Source organism: Mizuhopecten yessoensis, unplaced genomic scaffold, assembly GCF_002113885.1.
Source record: "Mizuhopecten yessoensis strain PY_sf001 unplaced genomic scaffold, ASM211388v2 scaffold10989_2, whole genome shotgun sequence".
In the NCBI taxonomy this organism is placed as follows: Eukaryota; Metazoa; Mollusca; class Bivalvia; order Pectinida; family Pectinidae; genus Mizuhopecten; species Mizuhopecten yessoensis.
This window is the reverse complement of record NW_018408823.1, coordinates 298,428-325,897: the sequence shown is the minus strand read 5'-3', so window position 1 is coordinate 325,897 and position 27,470 is coordinate 298,428. Positions and strand designations below refer to the sequence as shown.

At 35.8% G+C, this 27,470-nt stretch overlaps 4 protein-coding genes across 13 annotated transcripts in view; all 4 read left to right on the top strand.

Moving 5' to 3' along the window:
* LOC110464458 overlaps nt 1–27,470 on the top strand; it is a 255,107-nt gene that overhangs the window by 75,768 nt on the left and 151,869 nt on the right. The window lies entirely within an intron of this gene.
* On the top strand, nt 14,665–26,724 carry LOC110464461 (matrilin-2-like). Its single transcript, XM_021519697.1, has 3 exons — nt 14,665–15,711; nt 25,061–25,102; nt 25,519–26,724. Exons 1-3 carry the CDS (start codon nt 15,663–15,665, stop codon nt 26,250–26,252), a joined length of 825 nt encoding a protein of 274 aa, XP_021375372.1. The 5' UTR covers nt 14,665–15,662; the 3' UTR covers nt 26,253–26,724.
* Nucleotides 16,931–19,769, top strand: LOC110464462 (collagen alpha-1(XII) chain-like). The gene is made up of 3 exons (XM_021519698.1): nt 16,931–17,542; nt 18,305–18,337; nt 19,098–19,769. The coding sequence occupies exons 1-3, from the start codon at nt 17,053–17,055 to the stop codon at nt 19,754–19,756; spliced, it is 1,182 nt and encodes a 393-aa protein (XP_021375373.1). The 5' UTR covers nt 16,931–17,052; the 3' UTR covers nt 19,757–19,769.
* On the top strand, nt 20,899–21,965 carry LOC110464463 (cartilage matrix protein-like). Its single transcript, XM_021519699.1, has one exon. It carries the CDS (start codon nt 20,899–20,901, stop codon nt 21,535–21,537), a length of 639 nt encoding a protein of 212 aa, XP_021375374.1. The 3' UTR covers nt 21,538–21,965.

Sequence of the window (27,470 nt, the reverse complement as noted above, 5' to 3'; positions counted from 1 at the left end):
CATTTTATTATTATTATTAAATTAATCCGGAAAGAATAGTATCTAAGTAATATATGGTGAGATTAAATTATATTGTAACCACGGGTGGCATGCTGATATTTTTCCACGGGCGTTTATGTCGCGTCTTTCATGTGCATATCATTACGTTTGGTTGGTGTTGTGTGCTTGTCGTTCTATGGTGAATTCGATAAGTTGGCGTCTAAGGTGTTGCTTTGGAGATTGTGACGTGTTTCTCTGGTCTGGAATGTGTTTTGTAAAAATATTTTTATGTATACATCAATGGATGGGTACTTATAGCTTTGGTGTCTGAAAGCGCAACATTCTCAAAATAAAAACATTTAAGTAAACAACAATAATATCTAATCGCTTTCAATCGTTAGACAAAACAAGTGAATGCCATATATTGTATACTGCGATCATTGTTCCGCAAAGTTAATAAGACTTGAATAACTAGAAAACTGAATCGATAAAGATTTACATATATGCATATATAATGCAAGGTTGTTTACATGTACTCCTCTCTACAGAAGAAAGACCAGCAGCTAGCCCCGCCCCTCCTTTCACAACCACATCGTCCACAATGGGTGAGTCTGTCTTATGTAGCAAACACGTGTTCAAACAACAGTTCAATGTACGGCATTCTGAATCAGAAATTCAGAATCAATCGAATGTACTTGATTGCTCGAATTCTCAGTTCTGTTTTTTTATTTCAAATAAGTAGTCTGATAATATTCTAAACCGGTTTCTGTTCTTTTTATCAACCATATAACATTCTGTTCTTCTCTTTCTCCTGTCCTGTCCATTCGCAACTTTTAAAAGGTCTTCACAAATGTTTGAATGATATGGTGTCGACCACAAGGTCTGTGTGATAATTTTTATGTAATCAACAGTTACGATAAAGTTTCCTTTTTTGTTATTTTTCAAGCATGTGGACAAAGTGAGCAAGATATCATTTTTGTCCTGGATTCGTCTACAAGTGTCGGTACTGACAACTTTCGCGAGGTCCTGAATTTTGTCAAAGACCTCCTATCTAATGCAGATATAGATTCTGGTCGGGTGCGTGTGGGAGCACTCATTTATAGTACTGGGGTCGAAGTTCGATTCCAGCTGAATGAGTTTAAAACTAAAGCTGAAGTATATAGAGCTATAGATAGTATACCCTATAAACTTGGAAACACCAACACAGCCGGGGGTCTCCGGGTAATGAGTTCGGAAATGTTTACTGCACAGAAAGGTGATAGACAAGGTATTCCGAACATTGCCTTTGTTATAACGGACGGTCAATCTAATACAGACTCCAGGCATACTGTTCCGAATGCCGAGCTTGCTCGGCAGTCAGGAATAGAGATATATGCTATTGGAATCGGATTATTGGAAACTGTGGAACTTCAGGGAATTTCCAGCAGACCTCTCGATGAATACCTGTTCACTGTTGATGACTTCTCAGAGTTGCAGGGATTGAAGAAAACCATTTTTGAGACTGTTTGCCCAGGTAGTGTCTCAGAAATATACATGTGTCTGTCTTTGCTTGGTGAATGTCGAGTTGTCTGTTTTTGTTAATGGAACTTTGACTTGTCTGTTTTCTGTCGATGTTTGGTAAAGATCAAGTTTTAAGTGAATGTTTATTTACACCAACAACTTAGTTGCTGACATACTTGTTAGGATATGGGTGTTACCGTTTGTGGAATCGGGGTATTATAATTGGAGTCAATACATTTACAAGGTTTATGAGATGTGCATTTCAAATATTTATTTAATTAGGTAAAATAATCATCGAAGCGAATCTAAATCTAATATGCCACTAAATGTTATATGTAAATCGCATTAATTATGCCTATAAAGTACGTTAATGTTCGACAGACATGTCTCTATCGTTATAACAGCAGACACTTACGGTAACATATTTCGGGCGTAAGGAATGAAGACATATATAATTATATCGTTTGACATTTTAAAGAAACGCCAGCTCCAACAACAACAACGACTTCCACAACAACTGTTTCAACAACGACCACTTTCCCCCCTTCTACTGTACCTGGTACGTATGTGAACAACTTGCCAAGTCTGGTCAACACAAATAGCCCAATATAGCCACATAGGACACTTCCATTTTATGTTCAATTAATGCCTCAGAATGGAAAATATATGTAATTACCGAACTATTATTATTATTATCTTTTTTTATTTCATTTAAACATTTAATGTCAAAATTAACCTAAACTTAAATATAGTGAAGTCGATGCGTGTAGGGTGTCGGCATCAATTGATTTCTAAATAATTCACAAATGTATTAATCATAATGCTCTGAATTAAAAACCACGTTGTCAGACATGACCATTTCGTAACATGGTAAACCAATGATTGTAGCGTGTGTGTCAGCTGGACAGGATATCGTGTTTGTACTGGATTCCTCTACCAGCGTTGGCGATGACAACTTCCGGCGCATCATCAACTTTGTGAAATCCTTTTTAAATGTAGCGGATATCGATTCGGGGTCAGTACATGTTGGAGCTTTAACGTACAGCACAGATGTACAGATTCAGTTTCAGTTGAACACCTGGAAAACAAAGAACGATGTATTTGGCGCATTAGACGCTATACCTTACCAGTATGGCAGCACGAATACTGCCGATGCACTTAAAACGATGAGGTCTGAGATGTTCCGAGTATTTGCAGGAGATCGACCCAATGTTCCGAATATTGCTATAATTATCACAGATGGCGTTTCGAACATCAATTCGAGACAAACCGTCCCGGAAGCAAATGAAGTAAAATCAGCCGGTATAAAGATTTACGCTCTAGGTATAGGTATCACAGAGCAAGATGAACTTAGACAAATGGCCAGCACACCTTTATCGGATTACCTGTACACCGTGGAAGATTTCTCAGAACTAGATGCTCTCCAAGATAACATCTTTAAAAGTTTCTGTCCTGGTTAGTAGCTTGGTAAACAATTTCAGATATAAATAGTTTAAATTTATCTAACGCCATTGAAGCAGTAAAACCCGCATCATAGATACATGTTAAAGTTTTGCAATTTATATCCTACATAAAAATAACTAAAATTCAAACTAAATGTCTTTGTAATCAACCAGTTCGTAAACTCATATTTTTTTCTAATAAATCGATTATGTGTAAACGGAACTAAGTCATTCAACCGCGATTTCTTTCCGCTCTAGATTGAAGCATAATATTATAAGCAAACTTTTAAATGATTTTTTTTCAGTTCCAATTCTAACACCACAACCTGTAGGTGAGTGTATGTGGTATTCCTGAGTTTATATATATTCATTTTATTATTTACATTCAATCGGGAATTTCGCTAGTATGTGAATTATTCCATTAATTTTTCATTTTTCATTCAATATTGACTAGATATATTAAGTTAACGAATAATACAAAGAACTAATTTGGAGGAATTGTATATAGTATGAACAATTAAAACTAGATGCCATGCGTTAAGGTGGGGATAATTCCAACTGATTGTTTGGAATATTTTATTTTCAAATAACATGAATAATTATGGTAAGCTTTCCTGTAACTAAGACGTTCTGCCATTTCAAAAATATCTTCAGTGAATGAAAGTTGAATTATTAACATTGCCAACTTTTCTTGTTTTTATGCTATTTTGGCGATTAACTACACGATCAAAATCATTTTGGCGAGGTATATTTGAGAATCGATAATTTGAAATCAGTCCCGTCCTATACCTTACCGGCAGGTGGTAAGCTGACATCTTTTTGTGGGTGTCATTTGAAAGTGATAAAACAGCCATATTACATCATTATTATATAATACCCGTTGTTAATACACTAAATGAAGAAGGGCGTACACAAAATTCTTAGAAAGTTCAAGAAAAACAATCTTATATATATAACGTAAAGATGTTGTCAATATACTGACTCTAGCAATAGCTGAACCCAGCCTTGTACAATTCTATTGACAGTAACGTGTAGTGGGGTCCCACAAGATTTGGTATTCATTCTGGACTCCTCAACTAGCGTAGGTGATGGCAACTTTCGACGAATGTTGGAATTCGTAAAGGACATTCTATCACTTGCCGACATCGACTCTGGAAATGTCAGGGTAGGCGTTTTGATATATAGCTCAGATGTAGAAATACAGTTTCATTTAAATCAACACCGCAATAAAGCTGATGTATTTCAAGCTATTGACAGGATTCCTTATATACTCGGAAGTACAAACACTGCTGACGGAATAACGGTAATGCGCCAAAAGATGTTTTCTGTCCAACATGGTGACCGACCTGATGTACGCAACGTAGCAATAATTGTGACTGATGGGCAGTCTAACATTAACGCGAGGAGAACCATTCCTGAGGCAAGCGAGGCGAAGTTAGCAGGCATAGATCTGTATGCTATCGGTATAGGGCTTAAAGAAACAGAGGAACTGAAAGGCATTGCTAGTAGACCATTACAAGACTACTTGTATACAGTGGAAGGTTTCGAGGATTTGTACAATCTCAAGGATAGAATGTTTGAGTCCATCTGTCCGGGTAAAACAGTTTTCTATATTTGGTGGAGGTTTTTTTTTATATGTGAAGGAAACATAATCACCTAACAATTCTATTAAGGCATAAGGTGTTAACAAAGCGTGTACCTTTAACCATTGGTGTCGTTAACACATGTGTAAAGCATTTGCCTGTTATCTTTGATGTCGTAAACACAGGAGTAAAGCATTTGCCTGCTATATTTAATGTCGTTAACACAGGAGTAAAACGTGTTCCTGTTATCTTTGATGTCGTAAACACATGTGTAAAACGTGTACCTAGTATCTTTGATGTCGTAAACACAGGAGTAAATGTGTACCTGTTATCTTTGATGTCGTAAACACATGTGTAAAACGTGTTCCTGTTATCTTTGATGTCGTAAACACAGGAGTAAAGCATTTGCCTGCTATATTTAATGTCGTTAACACAGGAGTAAAACATGTTCCTGTTATCTTTGATGTCGTAAACACATGTGTAAAACGTGTACCTGTTATCTTTGATGTCGTAAACACAGGAGTAAATGTGTACCTGTTATCTTTGATGTCGTAAACACATGTGTAAAACGTGTTCCTGTTATCTTTGATGTCGTAAACACAGGAGTAAATATGTACCTGTTATCATGGATGTCGTAAACATAGGTGTAAAACGTGTACCTGTTATCTTTGATGTCGTAAACACATGTGTAAAACTTGTACCTATTATCTTTGATATCGTAAATTAAGATGTAAAACTTGTACCTGTTAATTTTGATGTCGTTAATACAGGTGTAAAACATGTACCTGTTAATTTTGATGTCGTAAACACTGATGTAAAACTTGAACCTGTTAATTTTGAAGTCATAAACACTGGTGTAAAACTTGTACCTGTAAATTTTGATGTCGTAAAAACAGGTGTAAAATGTGTACCTGTTAATTTTGATGTCGTATACACATGTGTAAAACGTGTGCTTGTAATGACTGCATTACTGCTTTGATATCGCAATGGGTCGGATGTTGTATTGAGTGGGACCCATTTCATGAATGTGAAGTTGTATCAGTCTGTCTGTATTTGTCTGTGACAACCCGTCATGATATGGTCGTCTGGTATGTGTAATGCACGATTTCCATTGTCAAATATATTACGTTATACGTTTACACATATGGTGTCGTCCAGTTAACTGATCTTGAACTGTTTGTTCAACAAAGTTTTGGGGCTAGAGGTGTCTTGTTATAGATGTATACTACATTGTACCGTCAATTTGTTCGAGGTATGTGAGGATATAGGTCGTTTGATACAAAGTTTCGTACAGTGTGTTGGCGAATTAATATCTTGTTTGATGTGATGTGTCACGTAAAGTCATTGAAACATTATTGTATTGCAGTGTATCTAACAAGATAACCAATATATAAAGAATATAACAATGATTGTTATGTATCTAAATTGAACATAGTATTGGGTTCAATGTATTCGGTACTGGGTCATGTTTGTTGCTGTTTGGTATATTGCGTTTGCTTTCTGCATCGCTACGAAGGAAATTATTTCAACATGTAATAAACTTAACATATATTGTATAATAATTCAACTACATACTTACAGGAAAAGTTTGTCTTATTATCCGTATGATAAAAATATTTTGCAAATATGTTTATTCTTAATCTAGAAAAACATAGTGTGTAATACCTGAAACAAACGTAATTAATGTCGGATTTAGTATTATTTACCAAATAAATGAAATACAATAAATGTTTATTCTATAATTCACACCATACGATCCTTCATGATAATGTATAGAAACACCATCTACAACAACAACAACAACAACAACAACACCGACTCCAACAACAACCACGACTCAAAGAACAACAACGGTACCCACGACAACTCACCTTGTAGGTTAGTGCCACACAATGTCAGTGTTGATATTTAAATTATTTAAATTTCATCAAACGTATCGGTATGTTTAAATGAAAATGTTATAATTCTTTTTTGTTCTCCATACTGTACGTTAGTTTTGAAAGGTGTTTTTAAATGAAAATATCATGTTGTTACGATGGAACGGGATGGTACTGTTTAATAAACTACCAGGATTACAAATAGATGAGGTAGAACAAGTGAAGTTTAACAGTAAACAAAGTCTTAAAATATTATTTAAAATTTTCTATTACTTTACAAAAAAAATGTTGTTCGACAAATTATAAAACCCTAGAGTTACCAATAACAACAACGTGTGGTATCCAACTATCGATGGCATCAATACTTATTGTAGGATGTAGCAGCGATGATCAAGACATTGTTATTATTCTGGATTCGTCTACAAGTGTTGGTGATGAGAACTTTATAAGAATGTTGGAATTTACACAAAACATTCTTACGAAAGCCGACATAGAGTCAGGGAGCGTTCGAGTAGGTGTTGTAACGTACAGCACCTCCGTGAAAGTCCAATTTCACCTGAACAAGTTCAGAACACTCTCCGACGTTCTAAATGCGATCGAGGATATTCCGTTCATGCCCGGGAGCACGAATACCGCCGACGCCCTAAAGGAAATGCATTATGGAATGTTTACCGCTGAAAATGGCGACCGTCCAAATGTTCCAAATACTGCTATAATTGTAACTGATGGGGTATCGAATATTAACTCGCGGCGAACCATACCAGAGGCGGGGTTAGCTAAGGACGACGGTATTGTAATATACGCTTTGGGAATAGGCCTAACGGAAACAAAAGAATTGAAACAGATTTCCAGTCTTCCAATTGAAGAAAATCTATTTATAGCTGAGGATTTTACACAGCTTGATAAACTGGAGAAAAGTTTATTTGCGTCTTTCTGTCAAGGTATGTGTTTCGAAAGTCACTTCGATTTGATTTTCTTTAAATATACCTAATTTAAAAGATCCTCTGTTTAAATATCACAGTAATGTAGCTTAAAATCATTTTGTAGTTAAGTCCAATTTTGGGATAAAATATGACAAGTCTTCAGGTGTATAGTGTCGTTTCGCTGTTTGAATGAATAAATATCAATCCGCTGATTTTATTAATCCATATTCTTTATTGTTCTATCTACAGCAGTAGTAAGAAATATTTCTTCAATAATGTTTATAGTATATTATAACAAAATAATTTAAAATGATAACGTTTTCATTTTCCAAATAAACATATTTACAGAAACTCTACCAGAAATTCAGCCACCTGTCGGTAAGTCTTCTGTTGGCGAATATTAATTTGAATCTAGCAAGTCCTTTACAATTATCTTTGTAATATGTTTAATTTCATGTAAGTCATTCGATAAAGCGATACAGTAAGAAAAAATATCACGTTACAGTTGCTACGTATAAAATTACTCATTATATGACATTATTATGTTTTGAATTTATTTGTTATTTACTATAACAAAAAAAATATAAATCATGATGTATCGTAAACGTATAAATGCAATACATTTATTGTACGTATACATGTTATAATGATACATGCATTGAAAATGATAAAAACTGGCTATATTCTCATAATTCAGCCTGCGAATCGGATGAGCAAGACCTTGTGTTCGTGCTGGACTCCTCTACGAGTGTAGGGACTGACAACTTCAACAAAATGTTGGATTTTGTCACGGACATGCTATGGGATGCTGATGTGGATTCAGGGTCTGTTCGTGTGGGTGTTGTTATTTACAGTACCGATGTGTCCGTACAGTTTTACCTAAACACCTTCACTACCAAGCCGGAACTCTTTAATGCTATAGAAAACATTGAATACGTGTATGGAAATACTAACACTGCAGGCGGGTTAACCGCGCTGACTGCTGAAATGTTTACAACTAAGAACGGAGACAGACCTACCGGTCGAAATATAGCGTTTGTCCTCACCGACGGACAGTCCAATATAGATTCCTTCAACACCATTCCTGCTGCTGAGAGAGCCAGGAGCGCTGGGATTAAGATCTATGCCATCGGTATCGGATTGACAGAAGTTGCCGAGCTCGCGGGGATTTCTAGTCAACCCTTTTCCAAATATCTACATACTGTCGACGATTTTACAGAATTGGAGGGTTTGAAGGAGGAGATGTTCAACTCAATATGTGCCGGTATTGAATTACACAGATTCTATTCTCTACAGTAACCTTTCCCCTTAATCTGTATTTTTACATATGTTCCCGAGCACTTTAGATACATATTTTAATTCCTGCAGTACTACGTGTGGGTGCTATGTGAATGAAATATCAACATCGTGCAGTAAACTGAATAATTTGTCTAGCTCTTCGCATCAATGTGTTAACATTTTAAATAAGTGTTCCATTCCTTTTATTTCTAGTGCTTAATGTGCCTTTGATGTAGCTAGTTTCTGGATTTAAACCGATCAAACACTTTCTCTATAAATAACACACTTCTCTTAACGTAAAAACATTTTAAGCAAAAGTACTTATGATATTAAACTTAAATATGTTAATGAAACCTAAACTTTTGCGTAATATTTTGTGTTCTCAGCAAAGTCTACGCAAGGACCTACCATACCGGTCAGAACGCCCCTTCCTATCACACCCAGGCCTGGTAAAACATCTGTGTTTGATTCGTTCAGCACTGTCTTTAGTAATTTAAAGAACTAATAAAGCGGAATAAAGTTCCTTAATATTAGGTCTCATACATGAGATTGATAACTATAACATGTTATTTTTAAGAAAGGTATGATAGGATATATGTTCAATTCAACATATCGTTTATAAATTGCACAAAAATCTAAGAGAAAACAATTGTTAAATCTGACTGTTTTTCTAATCATTTAATGTTTTTGCTATGATTGACGACATTAATTCATTTTGCAGTGTGTGGTAGCGGAAAAAGAGATATAGTTTTTGTCATTGATTCGTCAACAAGCGTAGGAACAATCAATTTCCAGAAAGTACTGGGTTTCGTGACAGATTTATTGAGTACTGCCGACATAGACTCGGGTGCAGTAAGGGTGGGCGTGGTCCTCTACAGCTCGCAGGTTACAATCCAATTCCACCTCAACACGTTTACCACTAAAGCGGCGGTCTTCCAGGCCGTCCATGACATATCCTACATCTTTGGCAACACGAACACAGCCGGGGGACTACTTGCTTTAACGGAGGACATGTTCGTTCCCTCCAATGGCGATAGACGAGATGTCCCGAACGTAGCCTTCATTATTACGGATGGGGAATCTAACATCAACACGTACCAAACCGTACCTCAGGCGGAGATAGCGAGGGCTGCCGGTATTGATATATACGCTATTGGAATAGGCTTGACAGAAACTGTAGAGTTGAAGGGAATTTCCAGCAAACCACTTGACAAATTTCTGTACGTTGTTGATGACTTTACGGAGCTACAGGGTCTACTGGCAGATATGTTTAAATCTCTTTGTCCGGGTAATTATGCACTTATATTTGAAGTAAAGGTGAAGGTTTAGTTAAAATAGAATGTTGTACATGCAGTTTCATCTGCAACGGTGCCTTAAGTAGAATAATGTATTGTGGATGACATTATAAATGACCTGGTATGTATTATAAAGGTTTAGGGCAATTTGATTTTGTTATATGATGCCGATTCAGAATTAAATTTATTTTTTTCTGATTATTTAACTTTGCTTTTAAATATTCATATCATTATATAGAAATGCCATTATTATTCGGTGATCAGTTGATAAAAAGAATATTTGTATAAAAGTTTAATTGGTTATTATTTTAGAACGCATTGTTAAAAGAGAAATTATTAAATGAACGTTATGAGATTATTTTCACAAAATATATATGTAACTGTTTCTGGTTCGAATACCAGAAGAAAAGACATTTTGGCTAATATAGATAACATTTTATAACCAGAGGTCCCACCGACTACCTCCACTTCTACGACAACAACTACAACCACTCCTCTCCCGACTACCACTTCAACTACTATGATACCAACTACAACGCTGCAGGGTAATTACCTCCAATTACCTCCCCTATTTACCCACATAATTTGCATTTTTTACGGTTATTTCATTGAATACAAATTTTAACCATAATGATAAGTTAACGCTTGCAAATCATTAACGAATCTGTGTAGTATTTTTTTTTTCTATTTCAATATTGACGCAGGATGCAGTTCAGAAAAGCAGGATATTGTCTTAATACTGGATTCTTCTACAAGTGTTGGGGAAAACAACTTCAAAAAGATTTTAGATTTCACGAAGAATTTCCTCCGCAATGCAGACATTGACAGTGGTATAGTACGGGTTGGCATTGTTATCTATAGCAGTGAAGTGGTAATTCAGTTCCATTTAGATACATACTCTACCAAAGCTTCCATCCTTTCCGCAATTGATGCAATAGACTTCATGCCTGGTAGCACCAACACAGCTGGAGGGTTACAAAGCATGCACCACGAAATGTTTACTCCACAGCATGGAGATCGTCCACAGGTCCAAAACGTCGCGATTATTATAACAGATGGAGTTTCCAATATTAATTCCCGTTTAACGATACCGGAAGCAGAAGCAAGTAGGAATGACGGGATAGATATTTATGCTTTGGGTATTGGAATAACAGATACCGTTGAATTGGAACAAATATCAAGTCAGCCCCTGGAGGACTTTCTGTATACTGTGCAAGACTTCTCAGAGTTAGGTGTACTCCAGGAACAAATGTTTACATCGTTCTGCCACGGTAAACAACCTTTACTTATATTTATCTTAGAAGGAACGAGTTGGACTTTTTTAAAAGGAATATGTATTTAAATCCAATTAACAAAATTGTGCAAAGTGTATCCGTTCTGATAATAGATAAAAGACATAGCAAATAACATGGCTCTTTAAACTAAACAGAAAACTATATACTTTCTCGTCTGTTTTGGAAAAACCTGAATAACTTCACAATACCCCTTCATTACAGAACCTCCAGCGGTCATTGATATAAAACCTGTCGGTGAGTTGAAAACAAAACTGTTCTTGGTCTTGATACCATGGAAACCATTTTTATCATTTGTTTAACTCTCATCCAAAAATAAAATAATGCTGTTTATATTCATATAATATTTCACCTTCTCTGGTTCATCCGATATCATAGTTTTAAGCAATCAGTCTTTAAGACAAAACAAACTACAAACGTATTAGAATGAGGTGTAGTTAATTGGCACCAATCGTTAAAAAAAATGTCATATGATAAATGAAATAATTTCAGGCTATCATGCATTGTAGTGAAATCGATACCTGATTTAAGTAGAAAAGTTTGCTGTCTATTATCTCCCTTGTAGCTAATAAGGAACGTTTTACGTCCACAGCCTGCGGTTCTGAGAGACAAGACATTGTTTTTGTTGTCGACTCCTCAACAAGTGTGGGTCCTGATAACTTTCAGAAAATCCTCACATTTATCAAAGATCTTCTTTTGAATGCCAATATCGACAATGGTCTGGTTCGGGTAGGCGCTTTACTATACAGTACCGACGTTTCAATACAGTTTCACCTTCGGACATTTTCATCTAAATCCGACCTATTTTTCGCCATTGACACGATATCGTACATGTACGGTAACACAAACACTGCCTCTGGTCTCCTCGCTCTCACCGAGATCATGTTCACCGCGGCGAATGGAGACAGACCGGACGTTCCAAACATCGCATTCGTTATTACTGATGGTCAATCAAACATCAACCCCTTCCAAACCGTCCCTCAGGCTGAACACGCCCGAACAGCGGGTATAGATATATATGCTATAGGCATAGGGTTAGCGGACACAGAGGAATTAAAAGGGATATCCAGTCTGCCGCTGGAGAAATATTTTCACACTGTTGACGACTTCACAGAGTTACAAAATCTGAAAAAGGGGATGTTTCAATCTCTGTGTCCTGGTAATGTATTCCACGTTAAGAGATTGTTGGGTTAATTTCAGTCCCATGTATGTTTTATTATAAAATGACTTCGGCTGTTAACCTTTGTCTTTAAACATTTACCTTTATTATACAGTTCAGGTGTTTATAACATTTGCGCAATGTGAAGATGGTTTTCGTTTTTCAATATGCTTTTTAATTAAAATCAATTGATAAAAAATGTATTTGATCAAATTAAATTTCATTTCAATCCGGAAATAGTCTAATACCAAATGATGAGTCGTGTTGTAGGTTGTAAATCCATTTATGTGCAAAGTATTTCATACAATTATCATTTTTTTTCCCCGGTCTATTTTAATATAAGAGAGTACAACAACAACTTCTACGACAACAACGACAACAACTACTACCCCTGCTACAACTTTATCGCAAGGTGAATAACTCCGTCATAGAGTGTCCTATTTATGGAATTATAAACACATCCCACGGTCCTTAAACAACGTGAACATTTTACATTTTTTTTTTTTTTATTTCCAATACATTTCCGGAACTAAATATATTTAACGCTTACATAAGGTAAATGAAACCGATAACAACTTTTTCACTGCCGGGTCGTTAGACAATTGTAATGACTGTATTATTATTCAATATTTTATATATTATTTCATGGTAGCGAATCGAGAGACGTAGACTTTTCAATATGTTTTATCTTTATCCCACAGTTTGTAGCAACACCCCACAAGACATCATTTTTGTCATCGACTCGTCTACTAGTGTTGGGACGACTAACTTCCAGCGCATGCTCAGTTTTGTAAAAGACCTGTTGACCTTTGCCGATATTGATTCTGGTAACGTTCGAGTCGGTGTAGTTACGTATAGTACAGGCGTGAAAATACAGTTTCATCTCAACTCCTTCGCGACGAAGTTAGAGGTACTCTCAGCCATTGGCAACATTCCATTTGCGACCGGTAGTACCAACACTGCTGACGCCATTTTCACCATGGCCAAAGAAATGTTCATTCCTTCTAGGGGTGATCGCTCACAATCTCCAAACATTGCTTTTGTTATAACCGACGGCGTTTCGAACCTTAATGGGCAAAGAACGATACCGGAAGCGCAATCGGCAAAGGCCAATGGAATAAACATATATGCAATTGGAATTGGTCTATCGGAGACGCAGGAATTGAAAGGGATTTCCAGTCTGCCTTTGGATGAGTTTCTGTTCTCCGTGGACAATTTTGAAGAACTAGAGGGTCTGAAAGAAACTGTGTTCCGATCGTTGTGCTCTGGTATCGTATCCGTTTTAATCAAATTTTGGGATAGGTTACTAACATCGTGGCTTTGTCGTTTTCTTTGACCTCTCATTGATCTTTTGTCCTCTCATTGACTCATTGACTTCTCATTGCAAGTCTATGTAGGTGGTGGGTTATTGTAATCGGGAGTTCATTGTTTTTGGTGATAACCAATATCGTGTTGTCCATCAAGGTGAAGGGAAAATGTTCACGTTTCATCATTGTGTCCTCTGCGTTGTTCGTGATCTTATTTCATCGTGTTGTTCAATCCACTCACACATTGTGTTCTCATTATAATAGAAAAGATCACAACAACATATCAAAGTGTCGTTTCTGTCAGCCTTCTAAATGATGTCCATGTTTTATATGTCTTTTTTTTACTGTTCTCTGCCAAATATCAGCGTAATTGTAGTTGTCCGGCCATGTGTGATCAATGCGCATTCATTTGTATTAATGTTGTGGTGATTGGTGTTGTTGATGGTTTAACTTTGAAATTCATGTTAATCTGTTTCAGTTTCAGATTTAATCTGGTATACTTGCAGGAACGTGTTTTGTTCTTTGTACTATGTTCCTTGTTGAGCCGTTGTTGTGTATCGAGTTATCTGCCCTTGTTAACGTCTGTTTGAAGTTGTTGTTGTTGTCGACTTACCTATTACCATGTCTGTTCATTGATATCCACCTTCACGATATGTTTGTCCTGTCAGTTTGGTTTTGTTGTGTGTTGTTTTTATAATATAGTGAACAGAAGTTTTGTCTCATAACCGTATCGGTTAACTTTTTCAGTTGCATATTGTGTTTTGCAAATAAAACTTAAACAATACACGAACAATATACAATTATTAGTTGTCTTGTATATACTGATATCACCACAGTTGTGTGTATATTTAAATCAAACACAACAGGAGTGCTTGAATTCTGGTTCCAACATCATGTTCTACGGAAACTAATATATTGATTTTTGTTTTTATTGAAGGGATGGGTGTTGTTTGTTTTGTTTTTTTGTAAATTTTGTTGTTGTATTTTGTTTGGTAAAGAGGGAAAAATAATATTTTGTTACAGATGCACCTTTTTCAACGGCGATGACTATATATAGCATGTTTATTTGGTAAAATGTGATTTGTAATATTTCAGTGTTCTGTCTTGTGAATATATGGACCCTGTAATAGTTTGGTAACATTTTTATGCCATGTAGAATGTCTTTATCGACGTTCCATGAAAGTTTAGTTTGTACTATGTGAACATTTCATAAGCATCTTAACCTCATAAAGCGTCGAGTTTAAAATTCAGTTATGTCATCTTGTCTGTGCTCTATGAACCGTTGTTTAGTCTACTGTAAAATCACTAATTTTAGTGGGTTTTTTTGTTTTATATTTCGTTGATTTCGTGGGTAATTTTCATCCATGAATTCAAATGGGTCCTCAAAGTAATTACAAGTTAGATATAAGGTCATTCTCTGTTTGAGTGTGTACTCGTTATCTACAAATTCATGTATCCTAGAAATGGTGCTGTGTCGGGAAACAACGACATTTGCGCCAAACGAAAATATCTGATATTACAGTACATGTATATGCGTTTGAGCGCAGCACCGTTAGTCTTGATGCCGTTTGAACTGTTGAGTTCAGTCTTGTATATATCTGTTCAGTATACGACTTTTGTAACGATAAAAGTTCAGTCCTGTACATGTCTGTTATCTGTGAATTGTAGCCTGGTAACAACTTCAGTCCTGTATATGTCTGTTCTTTGTGAAGCCTTTGATCTGATCCAAGTCGTCGTGTTTTTGTGAACACGTTGGTCCTGACACAATGTTACTATGGATATGGTGTGTTGGCACAATGACAAATATGTATACGTCTATTCTGTGTGAACCAGTTTCAGTAATGCACACGCCAGATACATGTGGTTGTCATAACGACAATACAATGTCGTCATACCTGATGCACTATGAAGATAATATCTTTGCTGGCGGAGGTATTTTGTTGTTAGCAGTAGAGTGGATATCTATTTCAACATGATAAAACGTGCGATTTTATACATTGCCTTGTCATTTATTTGTAGTAAGGGATATGTATGTTGTAAGTATCAATATATCATTGATACTATTACCCAGTGAAGGTAAGACACTTGATTCAATTGCTGTTATGTTATATTACACGATGACTTGATACCCGTACAATGAATGAGTACTCTATGTTATTCTCAAAGTTACCGTTTTAGTTTTGATGCGACAGATTTCATCAGGCCTATACCGCTCTACTGATGCTAGCGTTATATGGATGGACGCTTACAAGCGTTTGTTTCACCATATAGACTTTTAAGTTTGTTCTCCGAGACAACTATCGACCGTTTATAAGGACAAGATCCTTTTCGTAATACTCTCCACGCACTTATACTTGTGTATCCGAACGTGTATAAGTAGCCCAACATCTCCGCTGATGTGGTCGTTTATTTTTCGGCGGTTTTTGTGTATACTTTACAATACCAACATTGTTTTCCAACATATGCTTTAAAAAAACGTTTTTTGGTAGGAACTATTAAAACAACTAACGTGCAGACATGCACTATTGTTCCAACTAACTATACGTTATTGTTTCATACGGATGTATCTAACTGAAGGTAATACATTATCTAATACATCACACTATGAAATATTTACAGCACATGGAACTGGGGGTTCTAATTTGGAATTCGGGACTAACCCTTTAATTACTTGTTGCATTGGAGGCGTGGAGTATTTATGCTTTCTACTATTGGTGAATGTATATGGTTGATTATTATATGGATGATCATTCACCTGGTTGTTTAATCAAACAGTTATAATATTTCAGTACCGCCGACAACTCCACCTCCGAAAATAGGTGAGGAATAAATCATTTTAATGTGATGTTAATTGTCATAACAGAAAAGTATATTTGAAAGGAATACATGTTAATTGTCAACGTCCTTGCAAAATATTGTGTACATGAAATAAAATTGAGCTAATTGAAAAATAGGATTAAAGCGATAGTCGGGAAATTTCTATCTCGAAAATATAACTTTGAATACAATATGTATCCAATGGTAAAATACGGAAATAACATGACCTCAAATTTTATTAATTTTACTTCAAATTTTAATTTAGATATGCAAATTGAGTTAGGTTGATCTGCTGTACGCGTCTATCTGTGAAACTGTTATACGGAAAGTGCCTATCTCAATTGATGATTACAATGTTAAAATGTAAAATTCTGCAAATGTCTTGTTTTTGCAACGTTTTTTGCTATTCTGGAAACTTGACACATATTTGTTTATTAAACCTATAGCTTTCATGACACCATATTGTTCGATCTGTTGTGTGGTAAATGTTCATCTTGTCATTCTTCTACCCCGCACTTTACAGTCTGTACACTAGCAAAACAAGACATTGTTTTCATACTGGATTCTTCAACTAGCGTTGGCCGTCCAAACTTCAACAAAATGTTAAATTTTGTGAAAACCTTCGTGCAGCACGAGGATATCGAGGATGGAAATGTTCGGGTGGGAGTAGTGACTTATAGTACAACAGTCAGTATCCAGTTCCACTTGGATGAACACAAAAGTCGGCATGACCTTGAGAAAGCAATAGAATCTATACCCTATCAGTTTGGTAATACTAACACTGCGGCAGGGCTGCGAACAATGCATAATGTGCTATTTACATCTGATCACGGTGACCGTCCTGACGCAGACAACATAGCTATCATTTTGACAGATGGAATCTCAAACATTGGCCACACTCGCACCATTCCTGAAGCCAATTCAGCCAAGGACAACGGTATCAGGATATACGCGATAGGAATTGGACTCATTGACACGAAAGAACTTGACGGAATGGCTAGCCTACCTACAGCAGACCATAGTTTCAATGTGAATGATTTTAGCGAGCTGGATAATCTTCAGGACGCCGTGTTAGATTCAACATGCAAGGGTAACACGCACGCAAATATCTGTCTTAGCACCAGTAACACTTAACACATTAACAGTGTTGTCTTGCCATTTTGTTGCAAGTTGGTGAAAAAAAATCCTCATTTAATTATGTGGTGAAATATTGTCTTATAATTTCTTTTCTAACCCGGTTGCGGTGTTTGTTTATCTACGTGTAAACATTGGGTTATGGCGCTATTGAGTGTCCTGGCAGAAGGTTTTTTTCTTGTTCTTTTCGTTTTATATTACAATGCATTCTATATTCAACTTGATCATTTTCTTTTTCTTGATAATGCTTTCTGATAACTGTACTCTTTATAACATCTGCCGTCGTCGGGGTTTTCTTTGTTCGTAAGCCATTTTATCATTCCTAACTTTGGGTAATTGGTATTTTTTTCTTTATTTTGCTATCGTCTTTCAATTACGATATCATTTACCTTTAATGTCATATTCTTTATTTCTTACGTAAATCATTTCACACTGTGTCGATAATGGTGACACAATGAGTATCTGTAGTCTATTATATTGATAAAATACCTAAACAAGATATCTCAATTGGTGGTTGCGATGAACAAATCTTCACATTCAGAGAATTACTTGTATCAACTTATGTGAACTACTTTGTGAACTAAATAATGTACCATTATTGTTTTTATATTTTATTTAAATTGAATAAGTGCATGGAATTTATATGTAAGTAATTCAATATCAAATTGGAAATTTGTGATTTACTAATATTATTCGTTTTACATACTCACTTTTCCAGTCATTACCCTACCGCCTACAACAACACCTCTAGGTGAGAGTTAACAGTAGTCCAAATCAAAGATATTTCTGTCATATAAAATAACCATTTTAGCTCACCTGCCTGAACTGCAAGTGAGCTTATGTCATGGCGCAGCGTTCGTCCGTCAACTTTTCCTTTAAAACGCTACTTGTCCTGAACAGCCCAGTAGATTTCGACCTAATTTGGAGCATCCTTAGGCCAAGAGGACTCAATTTTGTATCAACGGTGGGTGTGGATCCCCTGGGGACAGAGGAGCGGGGCCGAATAGAGAAAATAGAGGTAAAAACCTTTGAAATCATTCTTCTACACTAGGAATTAAGGGATTTTATCCCAATTTAGCCTGGAGCATGGGGACTAATATGTGTATAAATGAAGGATGATGACCCTCTAGGTGCTGAGAGTTTTAAATCGTTCTTCTTCTGTACCATTGGAGGTATTTTATGTAATAAGAATAATTTCCAATTGTTGCTTTATTATCCAGGTGAGCGATACAGGCCCTCTGGGCCTCTTGTTGCATAAAGCTTCTGTGATATCATCTTTTTAGTTTTAAAAACAACAACTGGAACACACTGATTTAACTATCTGGTTATTCAGAAGTTTATTTAAATCTTCCAGACATTCTAACGGTAGCCAGAGAATCAATACTAATGAGACTACATTCGTACTTTGGTTATAGTGACGTTGAACTAAACAGCGATACGTGTTTATATTTACCAGATGTTTAATTTTAGACATATGTTTCTATCATCACGCATGTGTTTTTATGTTGAAGTTTGCAATGCGGCAAGACAAGATATTGTTTTCATCCTCGATATGTCAACGAGTGTTGGTTTTAGTAACTTTGCCAAAATGCTAGAATTTCTGGAAAACTTTCTGTCGCACGATGATATTGATAACGGTATAGTACGTGTGGGTGTCGTGGGATATAGCACTGATGCCAAGGTTGAGTTTCATTTAAATGAATATTCTTCGACTACTTCGCTGTACAACGGTATTAATAATATAAAGTACATGCTCGGAAACACGAATACAGCTGCAGGACTGAAGCTTATGAGAACGACTATGTTCACAATTGAACACGGGGACAGACTGGATGCTGAGAACATAGCTATAATAATAACTGATGGCATATCAAACGTAAACTCACGTCAAACGCTACCGGAAGCAAGAACTGCGAGGAATTCCGGGATAAAAATATACGCTATAGGCGTTGGTTTGACAGAAACAACGGAGCTACAGGGTATAGCGTCTCTGCCGCTTGAGGAGCATTTGTTACTTACTGACGATTTCTCCGAGCTCAACAGTCTTAAAGATACGGTGTTTGAATCGAAGTGTCCGAAAACGACACCGACACCTGAACCAACGACGCCAATGCCGACGTCACCAGCCCCTACAGCGCCACCTATTGGTAGTATTGCACTCCGATACTGATAACATAACACAATTTGATTTGGGCTTCATTTGTTGTTAATTGATACCTAACAGATTTTCATAGGAACTTAACCTTGTTATGGGTTCTTAACATGTGTTAATGGATACTTATCATATTTTAATGGGTGCTTACCGTGATTTATCGGTGATGGGTCAATCTTGTCTTCGTTATCGATTTTAAAGGCTTTTATGGGAAGGTATTGATGTTTTTTACCTTTATTTCAGCTAGATAAAACATAACGTTTTAAAGATTTTTCAATTTAATTATTGCTTTTTTATTGTAAACATTGCTAAAATAACCGTCACGCTATCAATTATTGAGCACTTTATAACCAAATATAGTCTTATATATAAATATGTGATTTTTTGACGATTTGAATCTTTGTTTCATTACGAGGGGCATAATTAGCTTTAACCTTTTGATAAACTGTTTAAATTAGGGAAGTGTTAGTAGTTAATTAGATACCTCACTAACTATATACCGAGTAATTTTGCCAGTGATGTTTTTGCTACGGTATTCGTAATTGTAAAGACAAAAAAGTTCCCGTTGCACAATGAAGAAGAAACCAGATACTAGCAGACCAGTTTTGAAAAGGCTATAGTTTGTTACGTTATCATATAACTTATTACGTCACAATCAGATTAATTGCACGTGTTTTGTATATACAATTATTTGTGATATAAGTTTTGCTCAGCATAGAAGCCTGGGATTTTTCATCATACTTACTTGAAATATTTGTCTTTAAAGAATGCTATATTGTATATTATTTTACTTCGTTTTTGACATTGGCGTGTTCTTTTCGTATTTGAGTATTTAAGTTGTCTTAATAAGAGAATATGTCTGTTACCAGGGATTGTTGACCTTGCACAACCAGTTAAAATTGCACTTTTTATGTAAACATATAAAGTAATGACATTTCTCATGTTTATAACGTTAAAATTGTATTTCTTGGCATATCAACACTTTGGTATTTCTTGCAAGTAGATTTTGAATGCAGAGACTACATACATAAAACGTATTGTATAGGTAAACGTTACTGCCAGGGTATGAAAACACTGGTTAATACTAATGGGTTTATCCTATTCTCCTCTCTTTCTAAGTGTGTTACGGTACCAGACAGGATATTGTCTTCATACTGGACATGTCTACCAGTGTGGGCTATAAAAACTTCCATAAAGTATTGGAATTCCTGGAAGCTTTCCTGTTTCATGACGACATAGATAGCGGTACAGTTAGGGTCGGTGTTGTGGGTTATAGCAGTGACGCTAATGTCGAGTTCTTCCTCAACCAATACTCTACTACCGATACACTGTATAAGGCTATCGACAATATACAGTACATGCTAGGAAACACCAATACAGCGGCCGGTCTACGTGTCACCAGATCCGCCATGTTTACCGTAGATCACGGGGACAGACCGGACGCTGAAAACATAGCTATAATCGTAACGGACGGTGTGTCTAATGTTAACTCCCGTAACACAATACCGGAAGCGGAAATGATGAGGAATTCTGGAATTAAAATATACGCAATAGGCGTTGGGCTAGTAGAGACCCAGGAGTTAACGGAAATCGCATCAAAGCCAATTGAAGATCATTTATTTCTTGCTGATGATTTCTCTGGACTTAATAATCTCCATGATCAAGTTCTTGACTCTTTTTGTCTTGAACCTGTACCGACACTGAGACCAGAACCTGCACCTTCACCAGAACCTGAACCAACACTACCTGGACCAGATCTGCCACCCGTCGGTAGTATCTCACCACTGCACAAATGCTAAGCCCATACACTCTACTAAAGCGTCTAACGTTTTGCGCATTTTTTTTTAAACTTTATTTACAATTATTGCGAATTTAGAAAAAATGTAATCTCCGGTTACAGGCCATGCTTACTAAGAAAAGTGAAAATATATGTGAATAAACATTTGGTTTACATATATTTGCTCCATAATTGACGATTGTAAGTGCTAGTTGTTTGTATAGTTGTATAGTTGAAATATGTTAACTAATATATTATTTCACCGCTGCTACATTTTCTTTTTTCTACAGAATAATTTCCACCCCGTCTCTCATTTGGTCCTTACGTCTTGATCTTTATCACTCTATCACACGTGCAATCATTGATGACTCTGAATAAGGTGCTGTTTCAATCTTGACCCAAGGGTTGCGGGTTCGAGTCACGTCACGGCACTGTGTTGTATCTTAGAGCAAATACTTTACTCCGCTTGTACCAGTCTACTCAGCTGTAAATGAGTACATGGTTGAGCAGTGCTAGAACTGTTGAATGGTAGCTGTGAGCGCCGAAATGGCAGCACCGGCTTTATGCTCCCTAGGGAGTTAAGAATGATATTGGCTTATTGCAAAGGCCGTATACCCACGGATAATAATTTGCGAACCGCTTTGAGACGACCGAGAACTAGGCTGTGATAAAGCGGTATTTAAGAACCTCGAATTATTATTATTATTAAAATACTTGATTATTGTATAGCCATTTGATATGGAAAACGAAGGACTAAACTTCTATCAGGCCTCCTGTAGACGATATAGTTTGATACTTTGAAGTAAAATACTTACAATTTCGATATGTATCGGCACTACGGTCTTACTTTTGTAATAATCTGACTGATATCGACTGTTCTCAAGGATTCATATTGTTTTGATCTCCGCCTTTTTCATATGTATCAAAGTTCTGATAAACTGTTAACATGGATAAAAGGGAAAATGCATGAAGAATGTATCATGCTTGTGTTTTGTAACTTTTCGATGCCATTCTTCATAGGTCATCTTGTTGATAGTTTTTCGTCACAGAGAGATGAGGTTTACGCCACTGTTTCATTTCATAAAAAAGCGAATGATCGTTTCAATACGTTTAACATTCTTCTTTTTGTTTTTCAGGAAAACATTTTAGATGTTGTATCGTTGATAGTTAATGTATGATATTTGTATTAACTACTTTAGCTGTATGATGGAAGTTGAATGCACTGACATGGGTATTTTTAAGATAAATAATACACGTACATTCAGGTTTAAAAATATTGTTATTGTCTAAGTAATTTACCATTTCACCACTATAGATCATACTGGACTTATCTAGATCAATGAATGGTAGAGTTTATTAAAGTTACATAGGGGTGAGAGGGTTAATATCTGATTGGATACCATTATAGACATTTTTCTTTTTCTTTCCTTTTCTTTTTTAAGAGTGTTATGGTGAGAGGCGGGATATCGTCTTCCTTCTGGATATGTCTACAGGTGTGGGGTTCGAAAACTTCGATAAGATGATTGAATTTCTTGAGTCATTTTTATTGCATGAAAGTATTGACGATGGAGCTGTCAAACTAGGCGTAGCTGGATATAGTAGTGAGGCAAGAGCAGAGTTTTATTTCAATTCGTATAATACGACATCTCAACTGTACTATCTGATTAATAATATAGACTACATGCTTGGAAACACAAACACTGCAGAGGGTCTTCGACTCGTACGAACCGATATGTTTTCGGTAGCTAATGGCGATAGACACGACGCAGAAAACGTTCTTATCATTATCACTGACGGTGTATCAAACATCAATTCACAAGATACTATACATGAAGCTGGACGTATCAGGGCAGCAGGAATAACTATATATGCCATAGGGGTGGGGCTTACAGAAACAGACGGGCTTCAGGGGATAACCTCACAACCCTTTGAGGACTACTTGCTGCTTGCTGACGATTTCTCTGAACTTGATGGTCTTCAGGACAGTATAATTGAATCGTCTTGCCTTGATCCAACACCTGCGCCCCCTGTCGGTAGTATTTCACACACGCACTGATTTTATCTACCTTTGGATACTAACTTACACGTCTTGTGTTTCCTATGTTTTAGTAATAAACTTCACTTCGTGTGTTTTCTGTGCACATAACGGACTTCCAAATATAATATTTGTTCTTATATAAGTGACATCCACGTGCAGGCAGATGTTCGCTACAGTTGTGTAGCTGTAGTTCAAAGTTGGTACACTAATATCGTGCAGATGGTTTTAACTTTGTTTTAGAATTCAATTTGTAACAACACTTACACCTACACATAGCTAAAGGTTCTTGTGACAGTGATATTAACATTAACCAAATACCAGGTACACTTATGTGATTGTGGTTGTACGCACATCACATTACATCACAATGTGGTTATGGTATATTTTCATGGTATAATAACATCGTGACTTTTCTTGACTGGTGTTTGGTTTCGGAAAATAAGTATTGTTTTGGTTACTATTGGCTGAAACAACTAGATATTAACTAATTACATCAAGTGACTTTTAACTTCACGATGTATTATATCGATGCACATTTTTTTACCCTGTGATAATGGTGGTTTCGGTTTCAAGTTTTCATATTCATTTTATTTTTGAAAGTATGCACAAAAATAGGTAAGTATATATGGTTATGACTTACTGACAAAAGCGATGCTCTAAAACGGAATAGCGTTGCTTGAACATATTTCCCCAATGGCTTTTAATACTCCTAATGATATATAACTTTCCATGTTCTGAATTTGATCCCTCGATCAACGGCGCAATGGGCGATTATTTTTCTAAATAAACCAAATTTTCTAATGAAAATTTAACTGATGTAAATTTCATTAATAAAACGTTTTGTTTCTTTCATGAATGTTTTCATTTCAGTAAATACTATACAACAACATGTGTTTGTTTGTAATGAATCAATACTTCAACAGAATTTCGCATTATTTGATTACATCGTGATTATATATGGCTTTATGTAAATGTTTATCAATATAACATATATGCTGCAAAAAAGCTTTAAAAAAATGCATGGAACTACTTAATAGAATTAGACTGTTGAAGCCTATCCAATGTATTGTACACGTATAGTTTACATTTTAGGTATATTGTCCTCTTTAAAACCAGTTACCATATTCGCAACTCTGTCATAATTCTTATATTTTTTACATGAGATACTGCAGTTTATTTTCAATTTTAGAATATGCTCTAGTTGATAAATCCTATCTAAGCATATTGCCTCTAACAGAACATGCGCATTCATATAAAATGTGACCTCATTAACGTTGACATGAACATTTTATAGTTTTAAATCATAGGTAAAATTAATTTCAACAAATTATTTATATGATGACTCAATAACTTTTTTTTCGACAAGTTTTGAACATTTTGACATATCCCATGTTAGAACGCTAATATAGCGCCTGCTATGTTTACTTTTCTGTTTTATTGAACTGATATTAAGACTTTAAATTCGTGTTCTCATTTTAAATATTAGACGTTTATTTCGTGTTTTCAGCCACGACCAATCTACCCACTCAGGCTCCTACAAGGCGACCTGGTGAGGCTCTCTTACATCTCATTCTTATTAATCATCTTACAATGTTACATAGATGTTAGTAGGGAGGTCCACAAGTTAGGGATTCTCTTAACTTAATCTTTATGTTACAATGTAAGAGAAGATCAAATATTACATTTCATTGGTTGCAAGACCACTTCACTCGATCATCGCTTTTATCATCATATATATTTTGGAAGCTTAAATATCAGGGATATTGGTCGAAATTTACTAACGATAAGTCATATGCATCCCGAATACTAATGATCAATTATATGCATCTGGAACGTTTATAATAAAGAAGATACACCCTGAACGATAATGCATGAAATATCAAACCCTTTAAATGATAGCATTTGTCGTTCTTTAATATTTTCTAATACTGAGATTGTGACGCACGAATTGAATTTTTCTTAAAGGCTGTGGTCTTGGGAAGCAAGACATCGTTTTCATGTTGGAATCATCATCAAGCGTTGGTCGCTACGGTTTCAGACGGATGCTGGATTTCATGAAGGATTTTTTATACAATTATGATGTTGACGCAGGGCAGGTTCGTGTTGGGGTTGTCACGTATGGTACAGACGTTACTATTGTCTTTTTTCTTGACACATTTACACGGCGTCAAATACTGTTCGAAGCGATAGACAACATCCCATACACTCGAGGAAATACCAACACAGCGGGCGCCCTTCAAGCCATGCATCTCGCCATGTTTAATGAGCCGAATGGAGATAGACCGGAAGCGGAGAATATTGCAATATTGATTACAGACAGCGTGTCTAATGTTAACTATGGTCGCACGCAAGCGGAAGCGGAAGACGCAAGGAATGCTGGGATCACCATTTACGCTATTGGTGTTGGACTTGCAGATACTACCGAAATCAAAGGCATATCTAGTAAACCATCAAATCGACACATCTTCCTGATCCAGAATTTCGCTGAATTGCCTGACATCCAGGTGGAATTATACGAAGCCTCCTGTCCCGGTAACGTAGAAAACGCTTCAACTGCAAGGGATCTGTTGGTGGTTCTCCCTAAACTAATATATGTCACTCAAAGTCAATTTCCTTTAGTGGTGTTGGTTTCTGCTAGTATTGCACGACGTCAGTTCTCATTGGCCCAACAGAAAGCATATTGTTTCTTTAATTTATAGGTTTGCATGCTTGATATTTTCATCCTACAAAGAACTATAAATAATGGTTACGGAATATATTCTATTGGGAAAGGGACTCTTAATGATTCAATATCCCGTTGTATGGCGCTGATCATAACCATAATGCTATGAGTTTGGTAATGGTTAATAAAACAGATTCTGAATATCCCCCTTTGTATACTACACATATGTAATCGATGAAAATGTTACACACTACGTGTGTTCTTTGTCGATATCAACATTTTTGTTTTATCGAATTTAATTGTATTATTCAAATCAAAATAGCGGCACATCGATCAAAACCTCGTGAGTATAACTAGGTTTTCCTTCACATTTATTCTCTGAATATTTTATTTGCAGTAAATCTTAAAAAAAAAGCTGTTCGTTTTCATTTCAGGTGCGTCTTTAATGTAAAAATATAAGACTTTGTTTTATTTCAGAAACTTCAAATATATATACTATTATATTTATTAAACTATTAATGAAGAATTTTCTTTTCAGATTTATATTTTATTGTGAAAAGTTAATAAATATTTCAAGATAATAAAAAAGATGTGCATCGTCTAAATTGTTGTTGTGATTTATAACTTAAAATGAAACATTGTTGTTTTTTGGCCCCCTGCGCTGAAGGCTTGGTATGCCGACTTAGGAGATCACAGATTTGATTGATACTTTAAAATATAACAAAAAAGTATTGGCTTAGTATCAGCTTGATGTATAGACATACAGGTACACTGCATTTGACCGACACTCTACCATGAATGCCGATTAACTTTGTAAGTATTCGCACAGCTTTTATCGTCAGTATTACTACAAATATATGATGTACACATTTTGTTTCAGGAATTGTTTGAGGATAATGCGTTAATAATATGAATCGGCGATTGGTGATAAACGCACTGATAACCTTATATGTCCGTTCGTCGTACTATTTTTCATGTTTTTGTTCATTTATAAAAAAAAACTTTGTTTTAGTTTATCACGATGAATAGTTGTTCAAGTACATTATTATGTGCTACAATTTAAAAAATGATATTTGTTATCGTTTCTTGTCAAGTAATCTAAATGACAGTTGTACATAAAAAAATCAAAGTAGTAGAACTCAAATGTGATAATACCTACGACTGTGTGTATGAGAGAGTGACTGTTGATGTTTTGGTTGATGTTTTGTCCTTGTTTATTAACAATACATTGATACTTAATGAATGCATGTTTCTT

Coding starts and splice junctions, on each gene's coding strand:
- LOC110464461 (XM_021519697.1), top strand. CDS start 15,663: ATGTATGTTGTAAGTATCAATATATCATTGATACTATTACCCAGTGAA. Junction 15,712..25,060: donor GATACTATTACCCAGTGAAG/GTAAGACACTTG, acceptor TCGTGTTTTCAG/CCACGACCAATCTACCCACT. Junction 25,103..25,518: donor GGCTCCTACAAGGCGACCTG/GTGAGGCTCTCT, acceptor TTTTTCTTAAAG/GCTGTGGTCTTGGGAAGCAA.
- LOC110464462 (XM_021519698.1), top strand. CDS start 17,053: ATGTTAAATTTTGTGAAAACCTTCGTGCAGCACGAGGATATCGAGGAT. Junction 17,543..18,304: donor GTTAGATTCAACATGCAAGG/GTAACACGCACG, acceptor TCACTTTTCCAG/TCATTACCCTACCGCCTACA. Junction 18,338..19,097: donor GCCTACAACAACACCTCTAG/GTGAGAGTTAAC, acceptor TTTATGTTGAAG/TTTGCAATGCGGCAAGACAA.
- LOC110464463 (XM_021519699.1), top strand. CDS start 20,899: ATGTCTACCAGTGTGGGCTATAAAAACTTCCATAAAGTATTGGAATTC.